Here is a 12,770-nt window from a genome sequence, read left to right on the forward strand (position 1 = left end):
TGTTTGTTCACGCCTAATTATACTGCAGTACCCAATTTGGAGTTAGCAGTGTAAGAATACAAGCATATATTTAGCTTTTAGAAAGCATAAAAGCAAGAACAAGCACATTTAGCTTCAAACAAAAATACTGTGTAATACAAACTACGGTACGGTGTAAAACAGTTTTTTACACTAAATGATATAGGAATTCTGCAACAATAGTTTCTAAGACTAAGCTCTTCCAATAGAAAGTGCATTGTTCTGAGGTCATGCCTTTGTCTCATGGTGTACCTGGCAAAAATTATATTTTTTTACTATCTGTCTTGTAATGTTGCACACAAGTCTCACCTATGTCTTCTTGATGCAGGTACGCATTCAACTCAAGGACCATATGGACCGGTGCCGTAAGCACAAGCGCTCAGCCACAGGAGCAGGAGGTCCCAGGGAGGTGCCAGGAGGGCCTGACGATTACCGCTACAGGTTAGTGGCTCGTTGAAGTCTGTGCTGTTTACCACCATGGCTGTAAGTGGCGCTGGTTAACACTCCCAGTACAAAATCTAGTACATGTACACAAATACTGAAGAAAATAAATGGGAGCTACCACAGCAGTAGCTCAATGGTAGGGCATGGCACACGTAATTCAGAAGATGTGGGTTTGGTTCCCACCCTATGGGAATTGTTTTTTTCATCTTTAATTTCTTTTTGCCTAATTATTTCTACAAAGTACAAATAATTTCCCCTATGTTGTCCTTGGTGTTAATGTTTGTTGGCTTCTTATGATATGATTAATAAAAAATCGGGCCCCTCGGTTGCCTTTCTTCTCGTTCAATAATGTAAAAGTGAAAAATAGGTGCCATTGTTCAATAATTTTGTGAAATTTCTCGAGACCTGTCAGGCCACCAGAACCACTTGTTGCACCATCTGCACTGGTGCAGCACCAGGTGCATCTGGATGACTATACTTTAATGCTTGCGAACACACCATGAACGGTATCATTTCTGATATATGAGAGCTTTTGCTTGTCCGCAAACTTATTGTCGTTTGCAATTTACCTGGTTACAGTAGCCTTGGACGGCAGTAGCAAAGCTGGTAATGACAGCTCATGACCCTTGTCTGACTACAATGTGTCTGAAAAGTTTTTTTCGCGTGAGTGTTATCACCGAAGGAAAAACGTAAAATGACTGCACATTGACTATCATGCCACTACGAATGCTTTACACCAGCAGTGAAGTAAAGTAGGGAAAGTTGCAGCAGTATTAGCTTTGTGTGCTCTCTAGCTAAACACTGCATTACAAGATGTCGTTGCCATATAAATTGCAAACTGTTAAGAAGTCTGCAAACAAACTTGCTCTCCATAGACACACCACTTCCAACAGCCCAGCCTGGTAGCATCTGCTTGCTTTAGTAAAAAAAAAACATCTGTACGATTCACTGTGTGACATAGTAGAACAACCACAAGCCTGGGTTCCATCTTTCTCCAGTGGTAGTGAGGGTGAGGATGAGGACGGCACGGCAGGCGAGCCAGGCTCTGTGGAGCCGGCGCAACGCGACTTGACCCTGAAGCGCAACTTCCAGCAGCTACAGGCCCGGGATGGTACTCTCACTGCTCCACAACAGCAGCAACAGCAACCAAGCAAGCCTCCCGAGCTCCCTGCCAGGCCACCACCAGTCCCTCCACAGAGGGTTATTGGTGAGTGGTGTGCACATTGTGAGGAAGTTTCGCAGTGGTAACTGTTGCATATTCTTCTGTGGCCTGATATTTGTAATGTAGTAGGTGTTGTTGACATTGAATGTAACTGAAATCAGCCACACAGCTTGGTGTACAGATTACATTGATGGACATTATGGGCTCTTCCCTGGCTTAACATGGCATAATAGGCATTGGACATAATCAAAATTCGCTACCCTAATTTGTGCAATGGGCACATACAAGAATGGGCACATACCAATCTTTTTTTTTCGCTTGGGCTGCCATGCGGCATAACATGAGCATGAAACAAAATATAAGCGTGCAGACCTGTTTCATAGAGATACTGCAACAGTGACTTATAAAATGTGTTCCATAATCCATCGTTCAGTCTGCTGCTTGATCACAGTTCAATTTCACACCTTTAAGTACACTTTTGCGAATCGTCTTTGTCCCAAGGCATGTCCAAAGTAGATGGCGGGCATCCGCTGCAGACGCAGGTGCGGAGCACTGCGCACACTGGACAATGTCTTCACAGGTGCGGAGCACTGCGCACACTGGACAATGTCTTTGTATGGTTGACCCCAAGCACAAGTGATGGCTGGTGTAAGGGGCATCCCGGCCCGAAGTCTCCGAAGAGAGACTTCCTCCCCCCGAGAAAGATTGTGGGGAAGGTAGCAGACACGCAGGGAAATAAGGGTACATGTGTCTCACTGTAGGACAGATTTTCGGGCAACGAGAACAGAGCGATGGAAAGAGGAGTTACCGGATGTGGAGAAAAAAGTTGTCGCAGTTTCACCTGAAAGGTGAAGCATCAATTGCGATAGCAAATTTGTAGAGAGATATACGGAGTAATGATATTAGCTTTATCAGCTGTATAAACTTGGACATGCAGCAGCACCGGCAACGCGCCGAACTGTTGTCGACGCCGTCGGCATTTTGCCCGCGTTCGCTCAAAATGCGTGCGGCGTTGGTGACTGTTGCCGGAGCCTCTGATATAAATAGGCACTTGGTGCCGCAGCTAAACGTCGCCTCCCTTCCCTCCCCCTTCCCCCCCCACCCCACGGCCTCTCGCGCATCGGAAGAAGGCGCGTTTGCTCTACATATATGGTGATTGTAAAGGAGGAAAGAGACGCCTACTTCTGCAGCCCTTAAGGAAGCACGGCGCAGAACGCGCGTTTGTTCTCCGCCGTGCGTTCACTCCCCGTGAAAGAGCGCGTCCCTCGCGCCCTTTCGCTCGCACATACAGCGTTCGGCGGCGCGCGGCCACGATTTCATCTCCATTGACGTCATACAGAACCTCACGGCGACGGCGACGCCGACGGCAGAAATCTGCTTTTGAGTGTCCATATAATTGCTATCGCAATAAAAGTGAGCACTGTGGTCCACAAGGTCGTTGTGGTCATGACTATGTGCCTGTACCCAGTGGACAGTAATGTTCACAGGTGTAGAATTGTGAATCTTCTGTATCTGCTCACAAATATGCAATATTTCTGTTACTTGCTTGAGCTTTTTAATGACACAAAGGCTGTTAGTATAGATGTGGACATCGTAGATAGAAGGAGGGAGGAGGAAAGAGAAAGACAGAAGGCAGGGAGGTTAACCAGAATAACGTCCGGTTGGCTACCCTACACCGGGGGAATGGGAAAGGGGAACACAAAGATGATAGGGAGAGAGGAGGGAAGGAAAGAAGGGGAATTAGCGGTTAGTTCGCTGACGTGTGTGTTATTGCACTAATAGTCACAGACGTTGGCACAAGCCCGTCGTCCTCAAGAAGCAGAAAAGTGCCTTCACCGCTTTATCGGCCGATGAGCGATGGGGGCGGTATCGTAGATAGGAAAGTTGACAAGGGTGACTGGGTACCTTGTTTGTACGTAAATAATGCGACCGCGAAAATAACGCGAGGGGGTACTTTCAGTCTCTACGAAAAAGAAAAAATATATATTAAGATTATAACGCGAAGTGATGCAAGCCATCTGCCGTGCATGCCATATTTACCGTTACTCGGGTCTTCTCGTTGCCCATTGAGTACACACGTACCTCCTTGGTACCGCGTTCGTTAACCCTTTGAGGGTTGAATTTTTTTGCCAAGTGCAACCCCCCAGGGTCGATTTTTTTTATTGCTCATTTAAATTCTTCGAAATAACCTATATGTTCGTAATTTTTTCGAGCGACAATAAAGTGCGAAAAAAATAGTTTGTGTTGTAAAATCACAACACAATGTTTATTCATGAATAAGAAGGTAAGCGCACTGAAAAATGGTTGTGTGCACGTCCAGAAACCGAAACAAGTGAGAAGCCTTCGTCTTATCGCCAACAAGGTGCGATTGAGCTTTTGTGGTCTCCAAAAAAGGAAACGCAAAACGGGCAGCATCGTTTGTGTATATACGCGCCTGCTTTGGAACAGGTGTAATCGCGCCGTGGTGGGCGATAAACGATCAAGTAACAAGCGGTCACCCTTTGAGAGATTTGAAATCAGATAGCCTTCACTTTAGCTCGTGCAACAAGCGGGATCCGCGGCAGGAGAAAACCGTAACCTGCCACCGGTGCCGTGGCGCGCGCGCGCCCAGATGGACAAGCGATAGCTGACCCATAAAAAAAAAAGAGAAAAAAAAACGGAGAGGCATTGGCGCAAGTAAAAAATTCCACGTGTGGAATGTGTCGAGTGGCAGCACATGCCAAGTGAAAGAAATAATCGAAAGAATCGTGCACTTGTCGGTACCGCGCGAGCGTGCCAGGAGCTTTTGGCAGATAGAAGTCCTTCGGTGAAGTAAGAATCCATAGCGACGCATAAACTTGTGCACCCGGGTGCGACTGGCTTTAAATGTGTCGTGAGGCCGGAGCAAGTTCTCTCGGACCAGGACGAATTTTTCTTCAACTGCGAAGCTTTTCTTTCGAGGAACCCGTATGGGTTTCCTTTGTAGCAATTGCTGCCATTGGGTGGATGTCTCATTTTCCCTTTAATTACTCCTCTCCACCTAGCGGGTTTCTGCTGAACTATTACGTCATATACAGGTTAAACTGTAAATGCAATTTCCCTTGAAATTCCCATTGAGATCCGTGTATTTAAAACCTCATTTTAATGAAGTAAAATTTTCTTCCAGTGGATATGGTGAAATAGATTCATCTCCGAAACCAAAAATACTGACCATTGCGCACCGAGCATATCACTTTCCGCTGGGTTCCGCACTCTTTCAACGCAGCAGTTCAAAATTCCCATGTTGAGTGCACAGTCCAGCAACACTAATATTTTTCACTGCTGCGCACAAGCAGCACTTTTTTCTTATCGCACCTCTCTCGCTACGGCAGGTAGCTGGTGAAGCTAGGCACAACCTTTGAGGTCGCAATCTCTGAGGCCACGCCTAGCTGCACTGTGCCACATACCGGTGATTGTGCTTGCGCACGACATGCTGAAGACCAGTGCCTTGACTTCTTTCTCTTACTGCGGTGCACCGCACTGGCTGATGCCATGTCATGTCATGAAATGTCATGTGTTGCACACGCCAGAGAGTATTTTGCTGTTGTTTTATTAAAGTTTCATCGCACATGCAGCCATGTAGCAGTTCAGCGAGCCATGGAGCTGTGTTCTTTGCATGTTTTAAGTTGTGCAGACCATTGGGCATATACTGCAGTAAAGGGCAATAGTTGATATAACAAAGTAATTTTGGCTTCGTTATAATGAGGTTCAAGTGTATTTCAATGTGAGCTACCGTTTTAGGGAAATCCCGCAGTGGGCTAGTTGGTAAGACATAATTAAAGCTGTTACGTATAGCCACGAAGGGACAGGACTTAAGTGAGAAAACAAAATACGACACCTAGCGCAACGTTCGGCTGTCGTGCTTTGTTTTCTCGGTAAAGTCCTGTTCCTTCATTGATTTGCACAACAGTTTTAATTACCGTTTCAGCTTAAAAATCTTCCTGAGGCAGGCCAAAAATGTACGTTTTCAAGGGGAATTTACATGTTTTCAACACATTCACTGTACTCTAAACTGCCAAGACAGATGCTACCACTATTGAAGTTGACTCTGCGGTCATCATTGGGGTCAGGCATATGTGTGATGACCACCCTAATTAGAATAATCCAGCGAAGACTAATTTGGAGATAGAAATAATGAAAGTTTAGGGGTCTCACAGAAATGTTTAGGCACCAGCCAGGGTCCTTCGGCCGGGATCGAATTAATGGAAAAATCAGATTAACAAAAGCCTCATGTAGTAAGCGCATTACCAATGTCTTTCAATTGTGCAGTGGTGCCTGATCCCCCACCTCCTAGCAAGCCGTTGCCACCAATCCCTGTGGAGGAAGAGCGCAAGCCAGCTACACCACCACGCAACCATCAGGCCGGTGGAGCCAGGGGAAGCTCCTCGTCCCACCAGCAGCCCCTGCCGCCACCACCAAACAGCAGAGGCCCCAACCGCAGGCCAGAGGTGGGTAGCAACAGGCTTCTTTTGCATTGTCATAGAAAATTACTATATAAATGAAAGAAACAGGCACATCACAAGACAGAATCACTGCGAGCAGACTGCCAACTGATTTTATTGAAGGGAGAGAAAACCATGTTAATACGAAAAGCTGAGCTAGTTTGTAAGGCTTCACGAGTAAAAGCCAGTGCAAAAAAGTGCATGACAGAAGAGAGAAGAGGAATATGCTCAGGGCTTCAGTTGGGCACGTGTGTCCTACAGTAAAATCTTGTTTCTACGAACCCCACATTAACAAACCTTTCAGATTAACTAACTTTTCAGAGATCTGCCGCTGACTTATAGTTTCAATGTAAAATACTTCAGTACTACGAACTCCAGAATACCGAACTTATCAGATTAACGATCGTTATTCAGTTCTCGTGTCATGCTGACGCCTCAGTACTACAAATTAATATTCCAAAATCTGGGGATTCTTATATTTCCGTGGTATCCAGTCACGGCAGCCGAAACAGGAGGCTAGCAGACAGCAAGGCGCAGAAAATAGATGCCGCGGCGCATGGGTTTGGAAGACTTCAGACGGCGCCTCAGGGGAAAAAAAAGAAAACAGTACGCTGGCATGCAGCATTCGCAGCGGCGGAAAGCAGAGCGGCCGCCTCTCAAAAGGGCAATCGCCCATGATAATCGCTCCAAGATTTCCGAAAGAGCCTTAAAACCAACACGACGATCACGGGAATCGGTGACAGTGGCATGTCACAAGAGAAGCGGCTGTCGCCCGCGCGCGCACGCAGGTTCTTTTGTGCACGCCTTTTCCGTACCACCCAACCCTACGGATGGCAGAAGACGTGCCGGCACGCATTGCAATGGGTCCATCCCTTGTTTAGGATGGCACCCTTGCGCTGTACAGCGACAACAGTGTGCCCAAAGGCCCAACGTGGACGGATATTACAACAGCGCAGCCTAGTAGAGCAGCAGGACCAGCGAGGCAAGAAGGCGCGCATCAGGTTGGGCATCACCGCAAAATACTTTCGTTCTCGACTTGCGCTTTTTCGTTCCAAGGCAAGGTAACAGTGTGTCAGCTGAACAGTCAGGCGAGCCATTCTTTCTGAAAAGGTCCCGAAGTGGCGATTGCCACGTGCAGGACTGTGCGAACACTAGCTGAGGCGACGACGCATCAGGTTTTGTGAGCGCATGCTCCGCCCAGACAAGTGTCGCCCAGCAATGGAGGCACGTCTCTTCCTTCTTTCGCCTTTCTTTCCACGTGCCTCTTTCTGTGGCCGTACTAGCTACCCGTCTGGAGAAATGTAACATCCTTACTCGCGCGGTTGCCACACGGTCACACCTTGTACTTTCTGGGCGGTGTCATTTACACACGCGCTTTGAAGTAGTTCAGGTGTCTGCCTCGAGCGAGACAGTTGCGGTGTCCACAGCAAGGAATGTGAAAAACAAACAAACAAGGTTTGGAGGTAACATGGAGCTACCTTTTTAACATGAAAGTGTTTTATGCCGGGGTCCACCAAGACTTCACTGACGTATTTCCGTCACGGAAATACGTCATAGAACATAATACAAAGAAAGAAACCAGAAGAAAAAGTTCCACAAACATGCAAAATTTGGAAATCGAACCCACGACCTCTCGGTCCGCGACGATAGATCGCCGAGCGTTTAACCCATTGCGCCACAAACGCTCTTGAAGAGAGCTACACAGACGCGCCTTATATATCTAACACTCCTCCGTGTACCCGCGCTCTTGCTCGGGGCGGTGCCGCCGCCTACGAGCAGAAAAGAGAAGTACTGCATTATGACACTAACGCGCACCGACAGTATAGTGCCTAGAATATACTTACTAGTGTGCCGACCGCGGGCTTTCCGGTGGCACGGAGAATGATGCCTTCCGCCGGCGGCCACCTGACGGCGATAGCCGTACGGACCGTGCTATGCCGAGCGGCGTCTCTAGCCAACGCGTGCGTGTGCGACAGACGCCAATGGGCTGTCCCAGCCCGTTTCGCTCTGCGGAACGTTAGTTGAGGTGCAAAGTGTAATCGAAAGAATATGATTTCGTTGCACTTACAAGCGAGCGTACGCACAATTATCATTACAACGCTACACGATACCGGGTGTTTCTGCGAAAAATTCCAATAAATAAATATGTGGTTTCCGAAGAAGTGTAACCTTTTTCCACAGTAAAGCATTATATGCGAGACATGCCCACAAATGCTAAATTCACACCAAGTTGTAACTAATTACCATAAATGACGGTAATTAAACAGGGCACATTTTCATAGGCGGCGAAAAACCGTTGACTAATTTTGAACGAGCGCTCAATGTAGCAATTATTAAAGTGTTTCTCACAAGCGACAGCCGCCAGAGTTAGCCTTCGATCTGCCCTCTTATATTCTTCTCCCACTCGGCAAAACGTTCTGGGTCAGCAGGCGCGCTGAATAATGAGACTTGCTCGTTGTTTGAGCGCTATCCAGTTGTACAATATGGGACAAAACAGGTGCTGTGTTTACGCCTCGTTTTCTGCGACGACATCTCGGTTCCGTCCATGAACAGACACAAGTGCGAACCACGCGCACAGAAAAGAAACCCAGCAATGACATGCGGAGGCACCACATGCTACTTGCTCGAAAGCTACAACGCGCCGCAACCGACTGCGCTTACGAACGCGCATCCGAAGTGCATCCGAAGCGCAAGCGACGCGTGATGCGCCGCTCGGTTAGCACGGTCCCAAACAGTGTCGCCGTCTGGTGGGCTCCAGCGGAAGGCATCACCGGCGGTGCCAGCGTCTCCCATTGGAAACGCCCGTCGGTCGGCACACTAGTAAGTATATTCTAGGCACTATACCGACAGTGAACGCTTCGGTGGTCTCAGCACTACGGACGCCTCGATGCCAGCATTCGAAGGGACGCTGGCATCAAGAAGCACTACCAACGCCACCTAGGTGGCGTTCACCGTACTCAGCACAGCGGAGCGTGGCCTCCGCAATTAGCTCTGAAAATGTTTCTGAAGTTGATCGCGGAGGCTGCAATTACGACGCGCTGTACGCGCTGATTTGACTCGGTGACGATTCAGTTACGTGCTTTGTCTTGCGCGTTGTATTAGTGTGTCAGTTACATGCTTCGTCTTTCGCGTTGTGCTAGCGTGTGCAGCGTAGTGCAGCTTCCATATGCACGACGGTTGCTCATGGTCATCGACGTTGGTAGTCGTGATGGAGGAGACGTGCCACCAGGCGTCAGCGTGGGTGCATCAACGCCTAAGGGCGCTTTAGCCACAAAACACCAATAGACATTATATATCAATGTGCAATAAACATTACACTACTTCTGTGAAGACACGTTTCACTTTCGTGTTCTATACCGATTCCTATATAAGAGGGATCAACCACATTTTTCTCTATTTTTCTCGCCCTCGGCGTCCGTTTTGAGCATGTCACTCTTTTTACACGATGGTGCGTGGGGCCGGAATCTGTGGCAAATAGCAACACCACGGGCCGAGAGCCAACAGCGACATCTTTGTGGATAAGTCATATGGTGACAAATTATGAACCGATGGGTTAATGGCTGGAATGGTTAATTTTGGGGGTTTCATTATAACGACTTTTCAGAATAACGAACCATTTACTGCAGTCCCCTGAAGTTCGTTATGTCGAGATTTCACTGTATTTCTCTTTTTGTGCTAGTTCTTTATATAAAAAGAACCCTTATACACAGTGTAGACCGCTTATAACGTAAGTCGCCGGAGTCGCGAATATCCGCACTACAAGCGATACCACACTATAACCAAAGCAACAATTTTCAAGGCCCGCACATATTCAAAACATGTACACTGAGCCGCCACGCACATGCGACAGTCGAGGAATGCGGCTAGAACGTTTGCATTCAATTTACAGTCAATCTCGTTAATATGAACCAAATCACGCGGCGGCGCCTCCGACCGGCATTTGCTCCGGCACCGCCATAGAGTAAAAGCTTAGGAGAGACCCCTCAATGTCGTGCGCGAACAAAAAAAAAGAAAGAAAAAAAATGCGGCGGAAATTTCCCCTTCTCTCAAATGGCAAGGTCGCCGATTCTGCGTTGCGCCGGAACATGCGTGTACGGGCCGACGTCTCAGCCACGCTACCGTAGCCACGCGTAGAAAATGGCAGTGAACCAATCCTTCTTTCTCCTTTATGCTTCCTCTACTTTCTAGTCACGTGTTGAGCTTGCACGCTGCGGCTACGGCGCAGAGGGAAGCAGCGGCGGTGTCCCAGGCCGGCCAATGAAACTGCCCACGCCGGCAAACGCCCGCTTCCCTATAACGGCAGAAAACTAAACTTCGGTGAGCTGGCGCCGGGCTGGCTGGAGCGGCGGGCTCGCACGGTGACAGTCGAAAGTGAGGGAGTTACGAGGGAGGGCGAGGGGAGCCACCGAAGCGGCAGAGTTGCTGAGGCGAAATCCGCTTCCCTGCCGCCCTCCTCCCTCACATTCCACGGTCTCCGCGTGTGCCCTTCGTCGTGCCGTGCCGGCACCGCCCGCTTCCTGAAGTTTCGTTTACTGCCGTTATCGTGAAGCGAGCATTGGCCGGTGTTGGCAGTTTCGTGGCCTTCGCTCGCTATGCGCGCCGTGATATTTCATGACTCGCACTCAAGATTCTGGTTTCAGCCTCACTGGCTGTTCATTCACACCCCGTGCCCTTCTCCTCCACTTCGTTTCTCTTTCTTCCTCGAGCACTCCTTGGGGCGCCCATTTGAGGGGAGCGTTCGCCGTCTCCGCTGACTTCCGTACTCCCGGGCAGCCGCACTGTAACCGGTATTTCGTTTCCCCAAACTCCACTATAAGCGATGCGTGTATACATGGAGTGCTATGGGAAAATTAACGGGAGTCTGAAAAGACCGCACTATATCCGGTCCTGCACTATAAGCGGTTACATTATAAGTGGTCTATACTGTATTTGCAGTTCAGCCTGCAGAATACATGTGCTGAAACAGCTCCGCTGCATTGATCTCCATCAGCCATAAAATACGCCTAGGGAAACTTTGTACTTTGACTTTAGCATGATAAGGGTGCAGACTTCTAGAAAGGGGGAGGAGAAACGAGTATTTTGCAGTATCAGTTGTTATTTTTGGAAGTGCAGGTTCTCAAGCTAATAGCGCTACACAAATCTTCCAATTTTTGTGGCGCTACTACATTGTCCTTTACTACATGTACTACATGTACATTTCCAGGTGAACTCATTGTTTTTATGACAACAGGGAAATATAAAATGTAAAACCTGAATACTCGGTGCAGGTGCTAAATTTTGCTAAAGGCAGTGGTTAATTTTATTACTCTGGTACACCCTTGCATCTTGGTGTAGCAAGACATTCACATAGGTTGTAAGTGGGCAGTTCTGGTAACAACCAGGCATAGGTTTGTGGTATTGGTGTGTGAATATGAATATTCGATTAAAATTGGTTGGTATTCGGTTTGAAAGATGCTTAAACTATTTTATATATTCGAATCCCAAAAATTTCTGTTGTTGGTTTATGTAGTCAGCTTCACCACAGTACAGCCATGTTATGTGGCGAAGAATACAGACTGGCTTGCGGTGAAGCATATTTGCCGTGCAGTGAAGCATATCAAAAGGGTCATGAGGTCCCTGCTAGTGCTTATGGCTACCCGGCGCTATCAGTTTGAGTACTCACACTGTGCTGCCTTTTCGTGCATCTGGACAACACCAGCCGCCGGATGAAAACTTCTGTGTCTGCTACTAATCTGGCCAATTGCTTAAAAACACGGCTTCCAAACGTTAAATTTGAAGAAGTAGCAAGCTTGGCATTGTTTTTAGCCTTTCGTTCTAAAGAAGTTGAGTACCACCATGGTGCTTCAATGGCAAACGGGGTTAAAAACCTGGCTTTAGAAGAAGCCAGGAAAATTCAAACACCAAGGAACCTAGAGATGTCTTCAGCAAAAAAAGCGCCTGTAGAGGCTTCTTCCATGCTGGCACTGTGAAAAGACTGGTAAGCTCATGAACTAGCCGAAATTTTCACTGCCATAAAAGCGCAGGTTGAAATATATGTGCATGAGGAAAATTCGGGCCTGAAAGATCCGTGAGTGTTTGTGTAAGCATGGTGCGCACTGTTGGCTTGGCTTGCAAAGAGATACCTGCCAATACCAAGCACTAGTGTATCCAATGATCAGCTCTTTTCTGTGTTTGAAAGAATTGTGACATGCAGGAGGGTGGTTGCTGCTCCCTGAACCTGTCGAGCAGCTATCCTTCCTTCATGACAACAATAAATAACTGCAGTTGTGATAGTGTCAAGCAAAAGTGTTATACTAGAGAATTTTGTGGACCACAAAGCATAATTTTTCTCTGGTGCAATAAGCTTTCCTTTCTTTTTCGTACCTTTTGTTGGTGAAAAAAAAATTGAATTTTTACAAAACCAATAGTGTTTCTATTCGAAAATATTTGATTCGATTCGCACTTGGTTTTCATTACCGTATTTACACGATTGTAAGTCGACTCGAATGTAGGTCGACACCCCCAAAATTGCATGTCTCAAAAAAAAAAAATTGGGGGGGGGGGGGGGGGTAGAAAAACCACGCGAGTGCATTTCACACAAGGGAAATTTATTGATGGGGTTGCTAAGACTACTAATCGTCACTAGAGTTGACATCACTGGTTACTGCTGCAGTCATAGCTGCGCGGTCCAAAAGCACGTCGTCATC

At 47.5% G+C, this 12,770-nt stretch overlaps 1 protein-coding gene across 7 annotated transcripts in view; it reads left to right on the plus strand.

Annotated features, from left to right (window-relative positions):
* The window catches only part of LOC119442407 (serine/threonine-protein kinase mig-15-like), an 83,491-nt gene that overhangs the window by 20,510 nt on the left and 50,211 nt on the right, over positions 1 to 12,770 (plus strand). For all 7 annotated transcript variants that reach the window (XM_037707271.2, XM_037707272.2, XM_037707274.2 and 4 more), the window contains exons 13-15: positions 347 to 459; positions 1,461 to 1,669; positions 5,912 to 6,090. In XM_037707271.2, coding sequence (XP_037563199.1) covers positions 347 to 459; positions 1,461 to 1,669; positions 5,912 to 6,090 — 501 coding nt within the window. The remainder of the gene's footprint in view (positions 1 to 346; positions 460 to 1,460; positions 1,670 to 5,911; positions 6,091 to 12,770) is intronic.

This window comes from Dermacentor silvarum, chromosome 2 (genome assembly GCF_013339745.2).
Source record: "Dermacentor silvarum isolate Dsil-2018 chromosome 2, BIME_Dsil_1.4, whole genome shotgun sequence".
Taxonomy (NCBI): domain Eukaryota; kingdom Metazoa; phylum Arthropoda; class Arachnida; order Ixodida; family Ixodidae; genus Dermacentor; species Dermacentor silvarum.